The sequence below is a fragment of the Berghia stephanieae genome, chromosome 2 (genome assembly GCF_034508935.2).
Source record: "Berghia stephanieae isolate SIO BIC M18660-M18661 chromosome 2, UCSD_Bste_1.3, whole genome shotgun sequence".
NCBI lineage: Eukaryota > Metazoa > Mollusca > Gastropoda > Nudibranchia > Aeolidiidae > Berghia > Berghia stephanieae.
The window spans coordinates 55,058,007-55,083,980 of NC_088361.1; the positions used below are offsets into that span (position 1 = coordinate 55,058,007).

The window sequence follows — 25,974 nt, forward strand, 5'->3', positions numbered from 1 at the left end:
TCAATATTTGACCAAGCATTTGAACAATCAGCATCTTAGACAAAATGCTGCTTCATGTTTTGAGAAAAGAGACAGCAAATTTGTTGACAACCCAATCACACATTTATTTGTATTAAAAGAAGACAACACCACAATCAGCATATCGACTTGTTGAATATGCGTTCTTTCTTAAAAGCGAATAGACAATATAGCACTTTAACACACATTAAAATAAACAGAATTTGACTTTTTTTCATCCACTAAAATGGGTTATATACAGGAATGTATAACTCTGGTGGTCCAACACAGTTATGAGCCTAATATTGTAGTAATAAATGGGCATAATTTTCAGTTGGATTGAGAGGGTTTTCATAACATTAATGGTACTAACAATTCTATTTTTCCTGATTATTAAATAAGTACTCATCACACAATACGAAAGGAAAGAACAGGCACCGATATAGAATAATATGCGAGTTTGTTTATATGCGGAATAAGAATAAAACATGTTTATTTGATTTAAAAAATAAAGAAGCTCGTAAAAAATATCGTTTGAGTGTTTACGAGGTATGGCATTACAAAACCTCATCACACACCGTGTTGCATTTTTGTGTCAGTCGTCAAAATATAAAATCTCCGACACGATATTGATGTATTCCTCGTAAAACCAATAAAAACTGTGTTTGCAAGAAGTGGTGCGATGAAATGTTGACATCGCTTTGGCGCTAACTGTCTTTAATTAGAAGAACATCTGTGTAAACGGGCACATAAATCAAGAGGGAAGTGTAACGTTTCTTACCTTGCAAATTTGCGGAATCTCAATCTATTTTTTAATGACACCTGTAAGGCGTACTTTGCGTTATAAAAGCGAGAGAAAAGCCAATCAGATTCGTTGTCAAATAAATAATGATAAGAAAAAAAGTTGAAGTACTTATATATTATATTGCGTTATGCTGTAACACACATTGTTAGGAAACCATGACTTATAAACTCCAATTATTTATCAAGCAGTGTTTTAATTTGTGAATTGATAATAATTGGGCTTGTTTGTCTTTAAGATAAAACGATGGATATGACACAGGTGTTCAAGAACAGGCGCAGTGAATCATGCATCGACGCAGAGTGTGTCTTGCACATTTTATTTTAAAAAATCCCCCAAAAGTTGTCACCGAGTATTGTCCTTCAAATAGGGCAATGATTTTATAACACAGATTTATCGATATCTCGTTATTTTTTTCTGTATGAATAAGCAATGACGTGAATATACCACTCATTTACTACACAAATAGGACCGGGTAATTTTATCATTTGTAGCTAAATCTGGTGATGTCGAGAGCAATTATTGCAATAAACTAAACATCAAATTTATGCATACGTGTCTTAGAACGACCAATTTGGAGTGTCATAGTATTAAGTAAAGGGCATCTCTGCTATAATTGTATTGATTTAGAATTAGATTTCTTTCACAAATTTGTCTATTAGATTTTAAGAAATGTCAAAAACATGGGGGTTTTGCAAGTATGAAAATTTTAATTTATATAGTTTTTTTTAATGCTTCTGTAATGGTTAAAAACAAATAACATTCGAAAGCATTCATGTTGAATGGTGTTTTAATCTTGCGTTATAATTGCGTGAGAAGGCGCGGAACAAACTGGTTGTAATTAGGTTTGAATCCACTAGAACATAAATTAAAATGCAACACCATCGTATTAAGATAGTATAGCCCTCAATTAATCACTGAACAAAATTAGATTCATAAAATCCTACCCCCCCCCCCCCCCCCCCCCCCCCACACTCCCCATTATCTCTCTCTATATTATATTATTTCGCTCTAACTGCCCCCCGCCTCTCTGACTTTTACTCTCCTCTCTTTCATTTTGCTCTATCTATCTATCTATCTATCTATCTATCTATCTATCTATCTATCTATCTATCTATCTATCTATCTATCTATCTATCTATCTATCTATCTATCTATCCATCTATCTATCTATCTTTCCATCTATCTATCTATCTATCTATCTATATCTATCTATCTATCTATCTATATATCTATCTATCTTTCTATCTATCTATCTATCTATCTTTCTATCTATCTATCTATCTATCTATCTTTATTTCTATCTATCTATCTATCTTTATATCTATGTTTCTATCTATCTATCTATCTATCTATCTATCTATCTATCTATCTATCTATCTATCTATCTATCTATCTATCTCGGTCTGTCTTTTTACCTCAACGGCATCAATCTGACATCGTCTCGATAAGTATTTAAATAAATAGTAAGGAAGAGACAAAAAAAAAGTACAGTCCTAAAAGGGCGGAAATAACATTTCTTCCAGAATACAGCGACTTGAATCCCTTCAAATCCAATTCCTCCCTTGCCTCCTCCCACCCCATCCACGCGGATGTAAACTGGGTAACCCTTATTTACCCCAAGAGGATAATGCTAGTCTTCAAAAGTGACATCTATTCATTAGATTTCATGGAGTTTCGACAGTCACATAAATGCACGTCAAAGAGAACTATTTCTGTTATATTTTCGTAAAATCTTACAGAATAAAGATGATTATAAATAAAACAAACAGTATATTTTTATGAAAACAAAATAATGCTGTAGTTTAGCGACGAATTGAAAAATGTTGGGTCAAAAAACTATAAAAGTTTAAATCTTGTGACTTTTGATTAATACAATCACTGGTGTTCTATCACAGGCAGCCATCTATTTATCTGTCTATTTATCCACTTATCTATCTTTCTACCTACCTATCTATAATATATCTATCCCTCTATCCGTTTACCCAATCAATCCATTAATCTATTCATCTTATTATCTTTATATATATATAAATATATATATATATATATATATATATATATATATATATATATATATATATGCCTGTCTGTCTATCTATAATAAATCTATCTATCTTTATATCTATCTATCTATCTATCTATCTATCTATCTATCTATCTATCTATCTATCTATCTATCTATCTATCTATCTATCTATCTATCTATCTATCTATCTATCTATCCATCCATCGATCTAATCTGTTTATCCGTCTGTCTATCTCCTATCTCCTATCTATCAATCTGTATATGAAAAATTCTAAGACCATTATCTACTTTTGTACTGTATCTAAATTTACCATCACAAACCCAAGACGTTTTCATACGTCAATAAGGCAATCCGTCAAAACAGCCCGATGCATTCCACCTGCCACCCTGTTCTCCTGTTAGAAATCCCCCCCCCCCCCCCCAACCACTCCCCCACACCCGTACATACACACCCCTCCCCTCCAATCCCTAACAATCAACAAACGTGGAATTCATTACTGGCAGAGACCACACTGTAGATAGGAATGCTAAATTCGTTATAATAGTAAATCCGTAACTCTTGTTGAAGAGAAAAACGGAAAAGAAAAATAGAAAAGAAAAGAAATAACAACAACAAAAGTATACATGAAGGACATGAATTAATTTATAAAGAAATTATTCCCGCGATTACTGCATGCAGATAATGTTGTATCAATGCCGTTTGGTATACGAATTTAAGAGTTTAATTTGAGTTGTTTCCCACAATATTACCAACATACTCGTATTTTATAAATGTCTGAAAAAAAATGTGTATGAAACAGTTTCAGAAGAAAAAAACATCCACAGAATGCTGGAGATCGCAGCTCAGACCTCCTGATAACTGGTCAGACGTGCTGCCATTACATTACCATCTTTCTGACTGGTTATCGGGAGGTCAGAGGTTTGATCCCCAGTCAAAGCAGGTTGGTTTTTTGTGATTTTTGTTTTGTTTGTTTTTTTGTTTGTTGTTGTTGTATTTTTCTTGTTTTGTCTGTCACTGTTTCATACACAATTTTTCAGATATTTATCATACACCAGTGCCTGTACCCATATTTGTGAGTCAAATACTTTGTTTACAAATGCAAAGCATTCTGATCATAAAAATGATTGCATTTATCTATATTTGAACTATTTTTGGTATGGGCTGAAGAAAGATTTTGAGCCAGAGCCTTCTGTGATTAGTACGTCATTCTTTTTCAAAGCTGTTAATAATTATTTGTATACAGAGTTTCAAATACCCAACCCAATGACTTTATAGCAAAAAAAAAAAAAAAAAAAACACAAACAGAAAACAAAAACAAATAAACAAAAAACGACAACAAACCAAACGAAAAAACAACAACACGAAACAAAGCAAAGCAAAAATACAAACAATACAAACCAAAAGCGATCCATATATGGTTAAAATATAAACATACGATTGAGGGACGATGTGAGCAAAACGTCCCAACCATTTATTAGATAGAGAGTCAAGGCAACAGCACGCACGTATATTTATATTATGATCGTTTACAACCCCCCCCCCCCTCTCCTTCCCATCCCAACGTCCATCCTCCTTGTTTTGCGAATATAAATCTGTGTTATATGACTATACTAGCACTTTAATAATTAACAATATTATCATCATCTCATCGATCCTTCCTATGCAGTCTTCATTTTCTCCCAAGACACTAATAGACCCTCACTATATCTACCGAATCGGTTGGCCTTATTTCCAAATCCAGTCACGTTCTCCTTGTGTAAACGAAATTCTGTCCATCTTTTCTCATTCAATTTCAACTATGAGGCAATGAAGCAGTAACTCTAACACTCTTCTTCTTCAATCTTACATCTAAGCCCCTGTCCCCTCAATTCTTTTTCTTTCTCCCTCACACTCTCTTGTGCATACTCTCTCTCTCTCTCTCTCTCTCTCTCTCTCTCTCTCTCTCTCTTATATATATATATATATATATATATATATATATATATATATATATATATATCCCGTTTAAGCCCATGTCCTTTCATATTTCTCTTCTTCTTGAAAGTACTTATCTGTCTTAACTACACCTCCCTGCCTTCATTCAATCTGTACAATCTTTTGAAAATAAAAGATACCCCCTCCAATTTACTCCCCCCCCCCCCATTCCCGCTCTGCCTCCTCCTCCTCCTCCTCTTCCTCCTCCTCCTCCTACTACTACTACTACTACTACTACTACTACTACTACTATTACTACTAATCTACATATACTACTACACTATACTACTACTACTACTACTACTACTACTACTACTACACTACTACTACTACTACTACTACTACTACTACTACTACTACTACTACTACTACTACTACTACTACTACTACTACTACTACTACTACTACTACTACTACTACTACTACTACTACTACTACTACTACTACTACTACTACTACTACTACTACTACTACTACTACTCCTTCTCTCTCACTCTCTCTTTCTCTCTCTCGCTCTCTCTCTCTCTCTCTCTCTCTCTCTCTCTCTCTCTCTCTCTTATTTTAAATTCCCACCATACAAATCAAAACATTAATGGATTAGCATTATACAAGCAACATGTTTAGTTTATGGGATCATTACACTTCATGGATGAAATTAGTTGCCAAAATAAAATATTTAAATCAATTTTGTTAAAAATATCAAGAACAAATTGGTCGATTCCATGGATGGTTTCCGAGCGACTCTACAGTATGAGCTATCCTGGATAGTACCAGTAAGGTCGCGGGTTCGAGCCCCCATCGTCGCCGCAAAGTTTTTATTATCTGTTGTCTTCTGACACTTTCCTACTCACTTCATTTCCGAGCCGATGTAACTACTGTTACACCAGGAGTACCAAACATTGATTTCGGCATCGGTTGCTGTATTTGTTTTCTGCTTGAGCAATACACCTAACCCCTTAAGCTTGATTTTTGAGGGTGTAGCCCGATATTGAGATTGACTTCTGGGTTAACCCACTCAGTCTTTATGACAATTTCGCATGGTTTAAATCAAGTAGTTTTTCTTTCTTTTTAATTTCTCAATACTACGAGTCAATCTGAGTATTAATGCATTGCGTGAATCCAAAAAACTCATAACATCTGCCAGCCGGATATAACATACCAACACACAGAACAATGTGTAACCTTGAAGTTTATAGTCTGATTAATGGAGTTTATTGAGAATGACTCATAAAAATGACTGACGAAAAGCAATTTTAACTCTTTCATTACCAGCCATTTTCAGAATTTTTCATGAAACTTCACACCTACCCAACACAATTTTTTTCTACTGAAATAGAAAAGGAACAAGTAGGTTCCATACATGTCTAATTTTTACCACTTTAACAAAGTATTTTCTTTATAAGTTGTGATGCACAAAGGATATCAGAATGAGAAAACTGTTGGTTGCATCGTAACGAATGTGACGATTTTCCTACGGGTGGTAATGAGAGGATTAAAGACCTGAATGACGTCAACGTTGTTTTATCTATAATATATCTAGTATTTTCCTCTCTACACGACACACTGCTAAATTAAATGCATTCTTGAGATTTCAGTAAGCAAAACAAAATTTCAGTGCAAAAAATAGCAACTCCAATAACACAATGTAACAAGTTACACCGAAATTGCGCTTTTTTGAAGCCAATTGATTTTATAATGTTTGGTGTTGATCGAGAATGTACTTTTCATTTTCAAAAATAGTAAAGTCACACTCCTAAGAATTTATGAAAAAAAGATTACTGTGCCTTATCAAACTTATCTGTTCGCTGTTTTAATACTGGCAAAAAAAGAAGACCAAAAACGTAAAGGAAGCAAGATAGCAAAAAAAAAAAAAAAAAAAAGAAAAGTAAAAGACAAATCTGAGAAGTCTTAAGATTTTGTGGAATATTTTGGCCGTCTGATTAAATCCGTCTGTCTCCAAATCAAGAAGGACGGATTTTATGTAATACTAATTCCCTTGTCTGGTTTGACATCAGACACACGATTATATCGAACACCGATGACTGATAACTTCAGTGTGTCGTGAACTGGTATCTCCGAAACAAACAGATAACTTAGTTTTAATACGGATGCTCCCTTACACGCATGTCAACATAACACTAAAGTGCCATTTTAAAATAATAAAAAAAAAATAATTGAAAAAAAAAACCAACAAAGACAAACAACACTAATGTATTGAAAAAAAACATTGGGTGTCAATGTGACAAAGATGGATAGTTCATGGTACGTACCCAGAAAGTTTGGCCTCCTGCCTTGCTACGTGGCCTTCAGCAAGTCACCTCGCATTAGCTCATATTATTGCGGCGATACACTTGTTAACCTAGTCATACCTTGGAATAGACCTCATAGGGATTATGGGATGTACGAAGAGAATCTTATTATTTTTATATTTTACTTTGTGAAGTCAATAGCTTAATTGTTTTTATGTCCAGAATTGAAATCTCTTCTCGTAAGCCTAGCGTTTATGACGCTCCTTCATTCTCTCCTTTCGCCCCTTTTATTTACAAGTTTTCTTGTGTCTAAAATAAAACCAAAAGAATTGTGAAAGGCTCGTAACTCTTATAGAAAAATTACAACAGCTTTCTCTGTCGATTTTCGTGATATATTAAACCGCGTTTCAAACACATGTTCTTCATATTATAGTAAGTTGTAGTTTGGATTATAGTCCAATAACTTACGTTTGTATTTAATATCTCAAAAAAGACTTGTTATATTGAACTCAATTACATTGATAAAAAAAACCAGATTATCTAGCAGACAATGGCAGACATTGGCTGTGACGAAATTCCATCACACTTATTGGTTTAGGGCCGGGGGCATCGGAGTAACGTCAAAGTAGGTCATCTACCGCAAAAAGACAGGTTAGGACTCCCAGCAAGGCCTGTCTTTAATTTTTTTTAAAAAAAAAGGTATTCTGACCCCTCTGCTCATCTGAATCTATCAATGATAGATACATGTCCTTTGAGATCTAGCGCAAAGCACTTTGCGATAGACTACCGTCGCGTCAGATCCATAATAAAGGGTCTAATGTTTTCCTTAAACGACATCGAAACTAGGATAACTATGAAGTTGATGCAATATTACTTCTTTTCATACCCAATATTTACCCGGATTACTTTTTTCATATCCCCAAGTCATATCCGATTACTTTTTTCATAACCTCATGTCACATTCGATTACTTTTTTTCATACCGCGAGTCATACTTCGATTATTTTTTTCATAACTGGATATCATAACCTGATTACTATTATCATACCCTGATGTCATATTCTGATTACTGTTCATTAGAACCTGGATGTCAAAGACTAATTTTTAATTTCTATAATGTATCTTTGCTATTCTGTAAAAACATTTGGATGATATTTACAGTACTCTCAGCAGTACAGTTTTTATGTTGGTTTGTTGAAAACAATTTTACAAATAGTTGGAATCGATGTGTACATATTTGCAGATCTGATAACGAATGTGATGGGCTTGATTTAACGTTGTTGTAATGGACAATATTTTGCATTGTCCCGAGAGTATTTCCATTTCAACAATGAGCCTTTACAACTTGGGTTATCAGATCTGAAAATAAGTACGCGTCGGCTGGTATATTCATTTTTTATTTTCTTTTTTTTTTTTTGCTACTTGTCTAAACATCGATGTTTAAAAACTAGGTTTTATACGTGGTTTTAATTTAGTTAAAAACAACAAGTTCAATCTAATATAAATGTTCATTTAATATCACCCAACACACTTCCCATAAACCATAACGGTAAATTCCTTCTACTCCAAGTAATTTAAAATTGATATCAGTGAGAAAAACAGCGAAAAACAAGCAAATCCAACACATTATCTAATTGCATTGCACACACTTAGTAACCCCAATAGGGTTGTTTTCAATTGGTATGTAGACTACACAAATTTTAGTTGAGTAAACCTGAAATTGAAAAAAAATTCAACGATAATAACAAGGCAAATTCATTATTTTAGAAAGTTAATTATGAGTTTGCGTCATTGCTTTAGCGTGTGTACGAACACTCACACACACACACACATATATACATACACACACACGCACTCACATGATATTATATTGAATGGGTTCTTTTGAAAATCCATCAATTATTTTGGAAATTGGTGAGCTAATTTTCTCCTGAGATTTACAGACAGCTTATTATTAAACTTGGAGATACGATGTCTGGGTCAAGTGTTTCAACTTATTGAAGTCTGATAAAGGAGACAAGGTTAATAAATCTGTCGGATTAAGTCCGCACTTTTACATCGTTGACTTAAGGGGGCCACCCAACCACCCTAATCAAAACAAAAGAAAACAAAAAAAAAAGAAAGAAAGAAAAAAGAAACAAGCTGTAGTGTGTTAAAACAAAAAGATAAAATATAATAACTAAAATAATAAAGAAATATATTAAAACAATATGGATGTCAAAATTATTCTTGCGTTCTTCCCTTCCGATTTCAGAACTAGCTAGTCTACTATTTGCGGCTCAACCTTAGAAAAGCAGGCGTTACGATCAAGTTGGGAATTTCAACGCAAAAAAGCAGTATCTAATTAATTTATCATAGCATCACATACTTTAAATTCTCTCATTTCTTATTAAAGGGAATCTTTTAAAAAATATTTTCTGGTTTTCTATTTCGTTGCGGCAGAAATAGAGGCCCTGCACTGGGTCGACATTGTATCAGATTTTTAAATAGCAATGATCTTGTTGAGTCTATTGAACTAATATGATTAATCAGATAAATTAAACGGAAACCACCAGCTACTCTGGACACGGATGCATTGTCCTGCCTATGATGAAAGAAATATATCTATCAATTATGTACACGACTGATGCCCCAAAATGCGATTTCTTTGTTGCAATAATAAATATTTAATCAACCATAAACATTTCTTAATGGAATATATGTATAATGCTAAGAATTCTAAAGACTTATTATCATAATTATGGAGGTAATTAATCACTATCAACCGCAAATAGCTCCTAAAATTGTTCATTTTAAGTTCCAAAATGTCATTCTATAAATAATCATACTCAAAATATAAATCATAAGAAGACACTCAATATCTAATAGTTCCATCGATACGGGTATGTTAACACATGAAGGCAACGTGACAAGACAAATGGGTCTTCCTACCGATTCAACTTTTATAGAGTATTTTATCTGATGGCAGAAAATTAAATTGAATGTTCCCAAGCCCCCAATATTATTTGTAAGGAAATTGATTAAATAAAGAAGAGTTTTAAAAATATTGAACAGTTTTACCCAACAATTGTTTTCCCTTTATTTTATTCCACGTGCTTTATATGCGTCATAAAAGCACATCTAACCTCTAATATGATTGCTTATTTTATTTTTCTTTGCGCCTATTGAAAGCTACAAAAATAGTTAACAAGAAATCTTGTGCGGCTATGTGGTCTTGTGGTATAACACTCGCTTTCGCCTCGCTCGGCGCATAGTTGAGTCCTTGGAGAAGGGTCTTTACTCACATTCTCTCACCGTACTCAGGTGTAAAATGAGTACCTGCCGTTAACAGCGTTGTCTCTGTTTGAAAAAAATTGTAATATCGCCTAACATACGTCATGACCCGCCCTACATGTTAAATGTTGCTGTTGGCCACGGACCCCTTGTAAAGAGCTTTGAGCACGTTTAGCCTTATAAAAAAGCTCAAGTTATAAAAAAAAGATCTAGATAGCCACAATTAGATGCCGTCGCCTCGGCATTCCATAGAGTGATATAGATAATCCATCAAACAATGTTATGTCTGATGTCAACAATACTCACCCGTGTTGTCCATCCAAGGTATCAAGTTCTAATTTCAAAGCATATCTTTTTGAGTTACCTTGGTTAACAAAAGAACCGCGAACCTTTAAAGACATTGACGCATTAGAACAGAGAAGCAACCTAAGGGTAACAAGGTATCAACTGGGTGATTTAAAAAATCGAATGGCCATAAGTACTTAAATATAAGACTGAAATAGGAGACCGAAATTTTAAATCAGATATTATTCCCTCATCCAAGACTGTCAATTGTTACTGTCAGTCGGTGGGTGAGTAGTAATATCAGAGAAATATAATAATGTGCGCCATGAGATTACAAAAAATTCCATCTTGCTCCTACAAGAAATGTCACAGTTTTGAGTCATTCATAATTTTGTCCCATTTTGGTTAGCGCATTCGCTGAAGGACAGAACTGGGTCCTGGTTTTCTTCGATTTATTTACCAAGCAGCATAATATAGGTCCCTTGTTATAGTGAAATCCGAGGAAATGGAAAGGGACTGTATAATGTCATTGAGTCTTGACATATTGCTGCAGTAGCAGGGCACTATGCAACACGCTCCCCTAAGTTTGTGTGTTTTAATTCTCTCCTTTTTAAACTTTAACTCACATAAGTAGGCATAATTCACAAAATTTTGTTCAGAAAAATAAGCTGCACCACACAATACTGAGTTATTATAACGAAACGAGAAACATTATTTAAATTTTGTGATGTACAAATGAAAGGAATGAGAAAAATGTTGTTTGTATCGTGACGAGTGTAGCGATTTTGTTATAGTTGATAAGGAGAAGGTTAAATTGTAGAAATTATATCTTATATTGTATGAAACCAACCAATAACAATATAAAGGGAACAGGAGCTCCATAATTAATAGTTTATAGTTACTCAGAATTATCTCTCTTTACACCCCCATCCCCAATCTCTGTCTTTCTCTCTCTCTCTCTCTCTCTCTCTATCTCTCTCTCTCTCTCTCTATCTCTCTCTCTCTCTCTCCCTCTCTCTCTCTCTCTCTCTCTCTCTCTCTCCGTCTCCCGAACTCTTTATGGCCGTCTACAATTCAAAGAGTCTTTTGTGCTTGTACCAAAATATCAATATTCTGCCTTGGGACAAATGTTCCTGTCAAAGGAACAACCAAGGAGGGAGTTATATTCGACCTTTTGCTGTGATGAACTCAATCAAATAAACCAACAAGTCAGAAAACGCGACCATTCCGCTTTGTAAAACAGGTTTAAAATTTGATTCTCGATATGGGAATTCTTTTACACAATAAGAAAAGCGTATCTAGTAAGCAACGACATATTTTTAGCGCTTTAATATGGAAAATATTGTAATAGTCAGTTAGTGATGATAGATGAAAGTTAATAAACAGCTGGACATGGGGTTATGAGGCAAGTGTCTTGTATTTTGATTTCGTTTAAGTTAGTGTTCAGGTGTTAGTTCATAATGTAACCCTATCAATTGAGATTCGTATTGCACGATCGCTGCTGACAATGATGATGATGGTGATGATGATGATGATGATGATGATGATTATGACGATGATGATGATGATGATGATGATGATGATGATGATGATGATGATGATAAAAACGATAGTAATCGCAATAATGACGATGGTCAAAAGAGAGGCACTTACTGTAATGACCACCTCATAGATTGATATTCTCTTGGTGATCTCCAACAAATAAACACAATATCCCTGTGCCTACTGCTAATGTCTTAAACAAAACACGTACATTAAATCGATTGAGCATTGCTATTCAGTGACCAGACGCACTGAACACTGGACACGGGGAGAAGTAATGGACAATTTGAATGACTAGCCCGTGATGGGTGGGGCCATATTGAATAAATGAAACAAATATCTCATATCTTCAGTACAGTCTATCAAAAAGCACTTGATCCGATCGTGCGCTGGTTTCAAAAAATCTGTTTCAGATAGAAATAACAAAGATTTACTTTTTTTTCTCTCCGTTAGGATTCCATTCTGAATTCTATTTTGTGACCCTTAGACTCAGAGCTGTATTAGGTAGGAATGAACAGTAGTTGCTGGGAACTGAATTTATCCCCTTAAATATCAAACTTGGGGTTAAATTTCGATCGTTGTGGTAGAAAATAAATACAATTTCTCAAATGGCAAAAGTCTCAAAGTTCTTATTTCTTATCATTTTAATTCTAATTTTACTTTTTCTTGTTGTTCTGGACCTGAATGACAAAAATATTTATGATGGCAATAATTGTCACTCAATCACCCCTCCCCACTTTTAAACAAATTAATAATCTGAGAAGTAATGTAACTGGATATTGTGTTCTGAAAGTCAATGCCATACACATACACAGACACAAAAGTAGTCTCTCTCTCTCTCTCTCTCTCTCTCTCTCTCTCTCTCTCTCTCTCTCTATCTATCTATCTCTCTCTCTCTCTCTCTATTTATTTATTTCCACCTCTTTTTCTCACCGTTCCTCCTCCTCTCTCCCTCTCTTACCTCTCCTTTTCTCTCTTAAAACTGATTTTTTAAATTTAAATTTTAAATTTTCTTGCTCCATTGAAATGTGTGAGTTTTGATTCTAGATATGAGAAATAAATCAAAAAACAAATAACAAAAACAAATCAAAACTACCATTCCCCCCCCCCCCCCCTATCCCTAAATAAACAACCAACGCCCCCCCCCCCCCACCCCCACCCCCAAATCGCATTAAAATATTTTGTCAGGAAACTTGTCCGTCAAATATCGATCTATTTAAATGAGCCTCATCTTAGCAAAAATTCTCAAACCTGGGACCTCAGTAGACCTTCTTTGTTAGCTTTTTTGGGCATACGTTGGACAAAATGGGGGTTTCCTGTTGATATCAGAAATTTGTTTGATTAATTTTCTTTATTCCTTCATGGAATTCCTTGAAAGCGGTCTCTAAAACTTTTAAATGTACGGCTATGTGGTCTATTGGTATGACACTCGTTTTTGATTGGAAGGCCCTGGGTTCGAAACTCGCTCGGTGCATAGTTGAGTCCTTGGAAAAGTCTCTTTACTCACATTCTTTCACCATACTCAGGTGTAAAATGAGTACCTGGCCGTTAACAGTGTTGTCTCTCTCCGAAATTTTTTTTTTTTGTAATATTGCCTACCAGGCGTCATGTGCCGTCTTACATGTTAAGTGTTGCTGTTGGCCAGAGACCACCTGTAAAGCGCTTTGAGCACGTTTAGTGGATATTGCACTATATTAAAGCTCAATTTAAACCTCAATTTTATCTTAAATCTTATTTGTTTGTGTTTTTGTTTACTGTCTCCTGACGAAGGGCCGAAACGTTGTTTGTTTTGTGTTGTTCCCTTATATATGAGTCACATCTACTCACTTTATATTTTTTATCTCCATTTATCTTAAATGTTACGTTGGACGTACAGTATTCCTCAGACTTGACGAGGAGAACAATTAGGAGGATAGTAGGGGTAGTGGGAGAAAAAGGAGAATGAAGAGGAGGAGTTGGACGATGAAGTAGAGGTGGTAAATGATAAAAAAATATTGACCTTTACATAGCGCACCATCCACTAAATGTGCTCACTCAAAGCTCTTTACAAGGGCCCTCTAATCAACAGCAACACTTAACATGTAGGATGAGACAGGACGATATTACAAATTTTTTTTACGAAAGATTCAACGCTGCTAACGGCCAGGTACTCATTTTACACCTGAATATGGTGAGAGAGTGTGAGTAAAAAGCATGTTCCAAGGACTAAATTATACACCTCTTAGAGCTAGACGCGAACCTTGGACCTTCAGGTCTGAATGCGTGTCATTATATTCCTTTTTAAAAAGAGGAATCAAGGGATGAAAGGAGCTAGGAAATGTAGGAGGGAGAAGGGGGGTTGAAGAGGTGAGAATGTGGATCAGGTTAAAATCAAAATTAATGTGTGTATGTTTTGTTTTTGTTTTAATTTTACGCCGTTTCACTATTATCAGGGCATTGCATCGCGACACCTTCATTCAGCTCTCATGACTCATCATTCATTGATGAATGATCTCGTTGTTACTCATTCATCGTCAATGATGTCATAATGAAACATGATAAACAATTTATCCCATATGAAGATAACAATCTTCGCTTCATTTTAATAAAGTTATTAATTCATAACATTTTAACAATTTTTATTTGTCTCTCTCCCCCTTTCTTTAGCCATTCCTCTCTGTCTCCCTACTCTCTCTCTCTCTCTCTCTCTCTCTCTCTCATTCTTTCTTTCTATCTCTCTCTCTCTCTCTCTCTCTCTCTCTATTTCTCTCTCTCTCTCTGTGTTTGAACTTATATTTCTCATCATCATCATCATCATCATCATCATCATCATCATCATCATCATCATCATCATCATCTCATGTCACTTTAGTCTACAGTTAAGAAAAAAAGCTCAAACAAACTAAAGGTAATAACACATTTATAGAAAGGATCCCTATATCCAAATGACCAATATTTCACAGTGATGCTTCGTGATCAAGTGGTAAAGCACTCGCTTTCTCACCCGTTAGTGTCTGGTTCAAGTCTCAACTATGCAAAGCTTGTTATTTTCTTTGGAAAAAGGCTCTCAACTCACATTCTTTCACCACACTCAGTTTTAAATTGGAGTACCTGGCCAGCAAAAGTTAAATTTTGATAGCGCCTTACATTTGTCACTTCTCATTCTAGATGTTAAACGGTTCTGTTGGCATGTGACTCCATATTATAAATCTCTATGAGCCCATTTAGGGGGTGGAGTAGCCGAGTGGTTAAGGCATTACATTGTGACCCGGAAGGTCCCTGGTTCGAGCCCCGCTTCAGGCACTTTCATTTTTTGTTTAATTGAGCAAGATTATTAACCTCCAATTTGCTCACTTGAACAACATGTGTGATTCCTGTTGACATCAGACATCTTGTTTGATGAATTATCTATATTCCTTCGTGGAATGCCTAGGCGACGGTATCACATGATCTCGTGGCGGAAGGGTATCATTTTTTTATGAGCCCATTTAGTGGACATTGCCGATACAAAAGCTCGGGTTTTTCTGGGCTTATTTATTAATCCCGTAATCGAGGTGTATTATCCACTGTCTACAGAACAGATGTTCATTGGCATGCTAAAAGCAATGTCCTCCCCATTATATAGCAAACCACAATCTCCATTTGATACTTGGCATGGATTCAGAGCAATGCTAGGTCCAGCAGCTACGGTCGATGAACGGATTCAAAAGAAAGATAATTCTTGATCCAAGAATGCAGATTTATTCCCCTTTGGTAATTGCGCCAAGACTCATAAAGGAAGTGAATTTCTTACGTTAACCTCCGACCTCGATTAGCCCTCCTACCTCGGTGTTTAACCATCAAGACTATGGTGGACGTTTGCGGAGATCGTCTACGATCATGGTTGATTTACAGAAGGCTAATAGTAATTATTGTCTGCCCAATGGGATATAATAGGATACGCGAATATTGGATACGTTAGTACCAATATTCGCATATCCTATTATATCTCATTATGCAGACAATAATTACTAACAATTCAGCAACTAGACATGAGTCAATAGGATAGACTCATTATTTAGATATATAATATGTACTTATCGTTCATGTATTTGGCTCATCTTAAGTGATTTTTTAGATGATGAGAACCTTATTTAAGGACATTATTTATATTCTAAATAAGTTTTGGCTCTCCATTTCTTATAGATAACACTATTATATTTTGAAACAACAAACCTTTTCAGGTTCATATTTGTTTGAAATAGAATTTTATAATATAATGTCATATCAAAATCAATATCCCCGAATGAGATCCCAATGTATAAACAGCTTGTCTGGCTATCCGCTATTCCCAATAATTGTCTTGTGGAGAAATCTTCAAACTGACTCGACATCAAGCCATATTTGCTGTCTACATTATACAAATTTCATTGTCTGAGCTGTTAACGTTGTTTCCACATTTTCATATTATATAAACAAGCGGTATATGGACTGATAATTTAACTCTCTAGATGTTGAATATTCTATTCCATTACGCGTTTTGGAATCATACCTTTTTTTTTACCTATTTAATAACATTGTGTCTGAGATATTATGATGATAACGGTTTCAACCAGCTTTTGAATTATTGGCGTTGTCCACCAAACTGGAGTCCATGCATGGGGATGTTGAAGCTTAACCAAAAATAAATATATTAACACGTTTCGCCTTTCTAATTGCAAGATGGCGTAACAATTAAAATTTGAGTTTCCCCGAGGTCGTGCATTTTAAAATGTCGCTCTAATTTGTTTGGACACCAATCTTACCATTTTAAGGGTAAAGAGTAAAACAGCTATCATTTGTAGTCTAAACAAATTGAAGTTTATAATTTAGAATGACCAATGGAATTTCATTATCAGTAACACTTCCTTTTTTATCTCTATCAAAATACAGATTTGATAAAAGATAGCTGACCGATTGGTGACGTAATAACTAAACAATTATTTACCAATTGATGACGTTTTCCACTAAGTGATCTCTGATTCTTGACACAGAAAATGAATCATTTCTGACTGAGAAATTAGCAATAGTAAGCACAGTGCTTATCTCATGATGCGTTTTAAATCTTCCATTCCAAAATCAGCAGCAACAAGACTACGCTAAACAATAAATGATTAATTTATTAGAAATCAGCATCAATGATGACTTGTGACAATTAGAGCCTATATAAAATTAGAAGTAGACCTTTCCTTTTTGCTCTAATTTGCTCTCGGATCAAAATGCTTCCTGATACACCACAATCGTAACAATGTCTTTAAATATTTAGGGTTTGTTTTTCTTTGCTTTGTTTTTTTCTCTCTCGAACTTGAACCCCAATACATATTTGCATCAATGCCGTGAAAACAGTATGGGCTTGAAGGCATTGTTCAAGTTGACATTGCCTGAGAATGTTGGAGAATTATCTAAAGTTTATGTTTAATATAGAATACGATGAAAGACAAGGTAAGCGTAGCTACGATATTTACATTGAGAACTTGTTTCCATAATATGCTCTTGTATCATGATGGATGGCGTAAACCTTTTTGGAACTTTTCTTTTCTTTTCAAATTTAATTACATTTAAAGCATCCTCGCGGCTTGAAAATTTCCTTGCTCATTTTGATCAATAGGAGCCTATTATGATTTTTAAAAAAGTATAAGTAAGTTGGACCGGAAAGTATATGATGAACAATTCATTCTGATTGTTGTAATTTTCATTCGACTTCCTAAACATTCTTTTTCTTTTACGGTGTTTAGCAAGAAAATTTGACCAAGAACAGCAAATAATAATATGTAGTTGGCAGCTGACTTTAGAGAATCGCATTAAGTTGTTTAAACTCTTTACTCAACCTTTAATAATTTGCTTATAAATGAGTGAACCCTCCCCCCCCCCCCTAACAATACCCCTAACCCCCTCCCCTCCCCCCGTCCCCTCCCCCCCCCCCCCCCCCAATTAACAATACTCTACCCCACCTTCTAGGAAAAAATAAAAACCAACAATTGCTTTCCTTGATGTGAATTTGGTAAATGAGATCAAACCGGATAATTCTTTTGATTTGTATTTGTGATTTAACGCCCACGCAAGAAATACAAAAACAACGTGAAGGCGCCTTTCGTTTTCCAACATTATCACAGTATCACAAAGGCATAAAGATATTACGTATTTGCATGCTGCTCGGGTTTTCTGATATAATAAATAACCGCTACTAAGTAAATAGATCTGCTCACTGCTGGGTCGGTAATTTGAGCTGATTTATTTTGCCTATGACTTGACTAGCCATGAGAAAAGAGTCGAACTAATATCATCGTTAGTGTTTCTGTAGTGGTGAGTTCGAGACAGTTAGAGACTGTATTTCAATAACTTGGATGCCAAGATGAAGGCTGGGTGTATTGAGGTGCGTAAAATGATTACACGGTCAAAGTAAACAATCTAATTGGGGAGCAGGGGAAGGGGATGGTCAATGAGAATAATAGTTAGTTGCTTGGTCTTAGTGAGTAATGTAGAATGCGTTTCTTTCACAACCCTCTTAACAATCTCTAGATAACAAAACTGAGTGGTCAAGTCATAAGGAGTTCAGTTAGTTAGTTTAAGGAAGAGTGGTCAATAATACTCGGTTATGAAGAACCTCAATAATAGTGTCAATTTGTTAACTGGATTTTGATAAAAAAGAGTGAGATGATTGGGGAAAATATAGAGAATTATATAAGCGGCTATGCGGTCTTGTGGTATGACATTTGCTTTCGGATCGGAAAGTCCTGAGTTCGAGCCTCGCTCGGCGCATAGTTGAGTCCTTAGAAAAAGGTCCTTATTCACATTCTCTCACCTTACTAAGGTGTAAAATGAGTAACTGGCCATTAACAGCGTTGTTTCTGTCCGAAACATTGTAATACCGCCTTACAGGCCTCATGTCCCGTCCTATTGTTGAGTGTTACTGTTGGCCAGGGACCCCTTGTAAAGCACTTTGACCATGTTTAGTGGATATTGCGCTTTATAAAAACTCTTTTCAAATGCATTGTCCGATTTTTTCTTTGACTTTTTCTTTCCTCCTCCTCCTCCTCCTCCTCCTCCTCCTCCTCCTCCTCCTCCTCCTCCTCCTCCTCCTCCTCCTCCTCTTCTTCTTCTTCTTCTTCTTCTTCTTCTTCTCCTTATTCTTCTACTTCGTCTTCCTCTTCTTGATTATTTTTGGAAGTTATTATGGAACATTATTATCCAATTTTATACTTCGCTTTTCAGGTTATCTGGCGTCGCAAATCGGATCTAAATCCTTTGACCATTGGTCGCAGGACATATGTGGACGACTCCAGAATCATGGTTGACAACCAGCCCTTACATCCGGAATGGCCACTGATTATAAAACAGGTATGATCAACAAATAAAGAGAAGTAACGATATATATATATATATATATATATATATATATATATATATATATATATATATATATATAAATTATCCCCTCGTTTTTGTTGCTTTCCCCAACAAGGTTGTTTCATCCAAATTTTGGAATCATCAGGGAGTCCTGGTGTGTGTGTGTGTGAGAGAGAGAGAGAAAGAGAGAGAGAGAGAGAGAGAGAGAGAGAGAGAGAGAGAGAGAGAGAGAGAGAGAGAGAGAGAGAAGGAATTGCGTTGTCTTTGTTGAAAAAGCTATAAATTGTTATAGCGCCTCATATCCTTCATGTCTTGTACTATATTTGGTAAAGTTTGATATTGTGCTTGTAAAGCGACATTTTGCATATTCTAGTGGCAAATGCCTTATATAAGATTTCAATTTAGTGTCTTTGTCATATATATTATTATTGTATCCTCTTAGATGCGGCCATGTGGTCTAGTGATATGTCACTCGCCTTCGAGTCGGAGGGTGTACGGTTCGTCCCGCAACGAGCGGCGCATAGTTGAAGCCTTTAAGATGGCTCTTTACTCACATTCTCTCTCTCAAGTTTAAAATGAGTACCTAGCCGTTAACAGCGTTGTCTCTGTCGGAAAAAAAAAATTTGTAATAACGCCTAACAGTCTTCATGTCTCGTCCGACATGTTAAGTGTTGCTGTTGGCTTGAGACCCCTTGTAAAACTCTCTGGTCACGTTAAGTGGATATTGCGTTCTTTAAAAGCTCAACATTTTTTGGTGTGTTTTTTTAAATAAAAATATATTTATTACTTCAGCATGCACCTACTGACCCTGTTCGTCAATACGATATAAAGTCAGCGCGATCTAGACGCTGACAATTGAATTTGAAGCCGGACCAACAAAATTGGTTATTTTGATATGCTTTGATTGACGGGGGTCAGTCTGGTTTCATAAATTGAAAATTAAAAAAAAAGAAGAAGAAAATAGAAAACTTTCGTAAGTTTAATTCATTAGGTGTTTCAATTCTGATTCTGTCGTTTAATTTTTTCCCACCACAACACCAGTTAAGGCTCAACTATATATATAATATATATATATATATAAATATAAATATATATATATAATACAATTTAAAAAAAAGATATATATATATATATATATATATATATATATATATATATATATATATATAGAGAGAGAGAGAGAGAGAGAGAGGAGAGGAGAGAGAGGGAGGGAGGGAGAGTGAGAGAGAGAGAGAGAGAGAGAGAGAGAGAGAGAGAGAGAGAGAGAGAGAGAGAGAGAGAGAGATATCTGTTTGCATGACAGTAGAATAATCTTGGCTTATCTTCACAGATGATTGCCGTAGAGAACGACAGAATTACTGATGATGGTATGATAAGTCAATTAAATCAAATCACCGTGTACTGAAAACGAAAGATCATCGTGATGTCGTAATTGCTAGTATGTTGAAACACATTGTAGCATTACAAATGACAACAATGATAATATATTTTTTCATCAGATTGGATAGCATGATTCTTATTTTCTTGAAAGTTTTACCCTTTAAGAATCTACTGCCCCAAAAATGTATTTCAATTTCTCTTTTTATTGATCAAGATATTAGTCAAATAAAAGATTGATATCTGAGTCATGGCGTAGTACACAAACATACCAATTATTGACCGACTGATGAAGTAGTACACACATTGATATCTGATTCATCATCCAGAGAGAAACTAATTAGGACCTAAAAATGAGAAAGCAGTTCTACAGCTGATAAAATCAACAATCTTGTCTTGTCAAAAAAAAAGCCAAGCAATGTTCCGTGTGACAGAATAAATGATAATGAACGCATAAACTCTAGCCCAAGAGCTTTGTTCTTGGGTAGGGCACTTAACATGCATTATTTAACTAGACTTAGATGTGAATAAGGTCTTAGGTGAAAACACTTGTACATAACAGAAAGATATGAAGTGAGTAGAAAAGTGCCAGAAGACAAAAGAGAATAAAAATTTTTCGCGGCGGTGGTGGGGTTTGAACCTGCGACCTTATTGGTACGACAACTCCGCCTGGCAGGTGAGAGCGTGGCTCTACCGTGTGAGCTATCCACGAATACGAAAATATTCGTATCAAACCCAAGTCATATTTCTAGAGCTCTCTCTCACCCACTTCTGGAGACCGCCGGTTCGCTCGCACACAACCATCGCGAAGTTATTTGACCAGCAGTTAAGCTTAATAGCCAATATTCTCAACACAAACATATAACATAGAAACGATTGAGACATTGAGTATGCTCCGGTATATGGGGTGAATTTTTAATTCAGAAAAGTGAGTGGAGCAGGCACTTATGTTGGTAACAAGATATGAAGTGAGTAGAAAAGTGCATAACAGAGTACATTATGGGCGATTTGCAATGTATGAAACGCATATTTGGATCTATGTGTTTCTCTAAAGAATAAACAGAACTTTTAGAGGAACAAATAAAATAATAATAATAATAATAATAATAATGATAATAATAATAATAATAATAATAACAATAATAATAATAATAATAATAATAATAATAATAATAATAATAATAATAATAATAATGATAATAATAATAATATAAAAATAATAGTAATAATAATAATAACAATATTAATAATAATGATAATGATAATAATAAAAATGATAATGATAATAGTAATACAAGTAATACTAATAATAATGATAATGATAATAATAATAATGATAATAATCATAATATTTTCGATATTAATAATGATAATGATGATGGTGATGATGATGATGATGATGATGATGATGATGATGATGATGATGATGATGATGATGATAATGATGATAAAATAATAATAATAACAACAACAATAATAATAATAATAATAATAATAATAATAATAATAATAATAATAATAATAATAATAATAATAATAATAATAATAATAACAGTCTAAATATAGAAGATATCATGTGACCTCTTGCTAAAATCGATAGTATGTCGGGGGTTAAATATGTACCAAAAATTGAATTTAATGTTAAAAGGTCAGTATTACAATTTTTCCGTACTTTTCTGCCAACCTCCTTGTCAATTCAAATTCTTGAACTAAAGTGAAAATTGCTCAGCAACATTTTAGGCCGAAAAATCAGAAATTCCCACCAATAAAGCAATGCCACACCATTTCTCTGACCAAAACACACAATATTACCTATCACTCTCGATAACGTTTTGAAACAAGTCGATGACGAAATCAGGCTTATATCACTGGCACAGCCATCAAACATCAAATAAAAAGGCACACGTTAGTTACAATTTGAGGATCTTCACCAGAAGAATAAGAGGAATGGCCGAAACTACGAATTCGGATGACATCTTAAGCGAAAGCCTCTAATTCAAGTCAGTCCTCAATAAATCGATTCAACCTGACCGTCCTATATTCTTTTTGTTGTTGTTGTTTTTGTTTTGTTTTGGTAAATATGTTATGCTATGCGTTTAGGTAAAATACTTACAACATCCGCCAGCCATATTTAACGTACCACACACATAATTATGTGAAACCTTTTAAGTTTATAGTCTGATTGGTATAATTTAGTGAGAACTAATGATTCCTAAAAACAGAAAAACAAAGAGCTGTGTGACATCAACTTCATAATTTCTTCTATAAATAGTTTTTTTTTTAGCATCTCAGTCACTCCGTTTTAAAGTGGTACATCACATAGTTATCATGACATTTCCCTTCTTGATTATTTCTCTATCCATTGTCTATTTTATCCCCTTATCAAATTGTCCAGGTCCGGAAAGATGATGGCGGTGACTACGAATGCCAAGTGGCATCCAAGGATAAAACCATCAGGCGATACGTACAGCTTGTTGTCAAACGTGAGTTCGAAATTATATTTTCTTACTCAGTGCTATAGAGTGGATGTTATTGTAACGGTTTTATCATCATCTTTGTTGTCGTCCATATCAAAAGCATCATCATCATCATCGTTATAATCATCATCATCATCATCATCATCATCATGATCATCACCATCATCATCATCATCATCATCATCATCATCATTCTTGTGCGCATTAATCATTATACTCACCTTTTACTCTTTCCTCCTCCTCCTCCTCCTCCTCCTCCTCCTCCTCCTCCTCCTCCTCCTCCTCCTCTTCTTCTTCTTCTTCTTCTTCTTCTTCTTCTTCTTCTTGTCCTCCTCCCCCTCCTCCTTCTCCTATCCCTCCTCCTCCTCTTCTTCTTCTTCTTCTTTCTCCTCCTCCTCCTCCTCCTCCTTCTTCTTCTTCTTCTTCTTCTTCATCTTCTTCTTTAGTTCTTTCCAAGAAATAATTATACTCCATTCACTTCTCATAGTCTTACCCTGTATTCGGTTTTCTTTTTAAAGCTAGAGACAAGGGATAGAACAGAACTATTTTAAAATAAGCAATACTATATTCTCAATTAGCATATTTGTTTGCCAGAATTTAGTTAATACGAGACCTTCATACCTTAAATGGATTAATATACTATATACCCCCCCCCCCTTCCCCACCCCCCAAAAAATGAACCTTTTTTTGTTGTTTCATTTATATATTATTCTCAAACAAACATCGAGATCTTTTTCTTTCTTACAATGTCACATTTGGTTGAGTGTTGTATTGACCATTTAAATACTATTCTGGATAACCCTGTATCTAAAAGTTTGGCATGTTAATTCGTCCTTTAAATATCGATGATTTAAATGACCTTCGACTTGTCAAAAACTCTCAAACCTGGGACTTTGTGAAGACTAGATTTGGTTGAGCGTTATTTTAATTTTACTTCTATATTTCAAGTCAGCATTTACTACTAGAAACATTGTAGGAAGTAGAATTTATGACAGTATAGTCAAATAATGCTATAATGCTAAACGCTTCAACTTTATCATATTATTGTGCACATAACTATGCATGTATTACAGATTTCAAATCCACACTAGACTCATCTAATCTATAAGCAAAAATAGACGTCTATGTCATTTATACAAACCACTCATAGGTTGGGTATAATAAAAACCAAATTTACAAATAAAACACATTCCAAGTATTATTCATATTTTAAATTGACCACAACTCTCTTTCCAGACAGTATGGAATCAAAAAGTCATCGCTCAGATCAATGTCATGAATAAATCATGATTTTTGCTTATGCATACATTTAATTTTGGATTATGAAATAATATTATACATGAATAAGCAGCGAGAAAATTCCCGTCAGTAATTTATCCCATTTTGCAAATAAAGAGATTATACCTAGAGCTATTAGGTGGTTAAGGCGTCCGCGGTTTGAACTAATTTTGATAGAATAAATAAACTGTTCTCGTAAATTCAGGGCTCCGATAGCTCACTCTGTAAAGCACTCAAATTCACACAATTGCACCTGTTTCTTATATTATGTGTATACTAGGCGTTAAAAGTATGTTTGTTTATTTAAATTTACTTTTTAATCATCCTGTCTTCTGAGAGTGATAAGGAATTACGATTCTATGAAGCCATACCCAAGCGCACAGGACAGTGAGCATCCGGCTGACGCTGTAAAAACTGAGATATTCTTCAGCTCAATGGGCCAGTTTATGGTCCTCAAGGAAGGGAAACATTTAGTTTTACAATTAGTTTTGATTATTTTTTGTCAGTTTTTGCCAAATACCAATCTGCTTTTTCACCTATCTATCTATCTATCTATCTATCTATCTATCTATCTATCTATCTATCTATCTATCTATCTATCTATCTATCTATCTATCTATCTATCTATCTATCTATCTATCTATCTATCTATCTATCTATCTATCTATCTATCTATCTATCTATCTATCTATCTATCTATCTATCTATCTATCTATCTATCTATCTATCTATCTATCCATCTATCTATCTATCTATCTATCTATCTATCTATCCATCTTATCTATCATCTATCTATCTATCTATCTATCTATCTATCCATCTATCTATCTATCTATCCATCCATCTATCTATCTATCTATCTATCTATCCATCTATCTATCTATCTATCTATCTATCTATCTATCTATCTATCTATCTATCTATCTATCTATCCATCTATCTATCTATCTATCTATCTATCAATCTATCTATCAATCTATCTATCTATCTATCTATCTATCTATCTATCTATCTATCTATCTATCTATCTATCTATCGGTCATCAAAAAATACTCAAGAATCCTTCCAGTCTGCCTAAAAAAAAGAAGCAAGACAAAAGTTTAATAGATGAACCGAAACTGATCGTGGACAGACGAATAAACATCGACTTTTGCGATAACAGTAAACATCCGTCGTGATGCTAACCTTGTTAACGGTGCGTGATTTTGGTATATTATTCCCAACCCTGATTTACGACTCCATCACGATGACTGTGAACTGGGATCGGTCACAACAACAGTGTCCTATCTAGCTTTTCTTTTCGCTATAATAATCATTTTAACAGAAGAAAACAAACAGTTCGTTCCT

At 34.7% G+C, this 25,974-nt stretch overlaps 1 protein-coding gene across 16 annotated transcripts in view; it reads left to right on the forward strand.

Annotated features, from left to right (window-relative positions):
• Nucleotides 1-25,974, forward strand: part of LOC144965175 (zwei Ig domain protein zig-8-like) — a 254,589-nt gene that overhangs the window by 181,957 nt on the left and 46,658 nt on the right. For all 16 annotated transcript variants that reach the window (XM_078900225.1, XM_078900230.1, XM_078900236.1 and 13 more), the window contains 2 exons: nt 19,361-19,486; nt 23,268-23,355. In XM_078900225.1, coding sequence (XP_078756351.1) covers nt 19,361-19,486; nt 23,268-23,355 — 214 coding nt within the window. The remainder of the gene's footprint in view (nt 1-19,360; nt 19,487-23,267; nt 23,356-25,974) is intronic.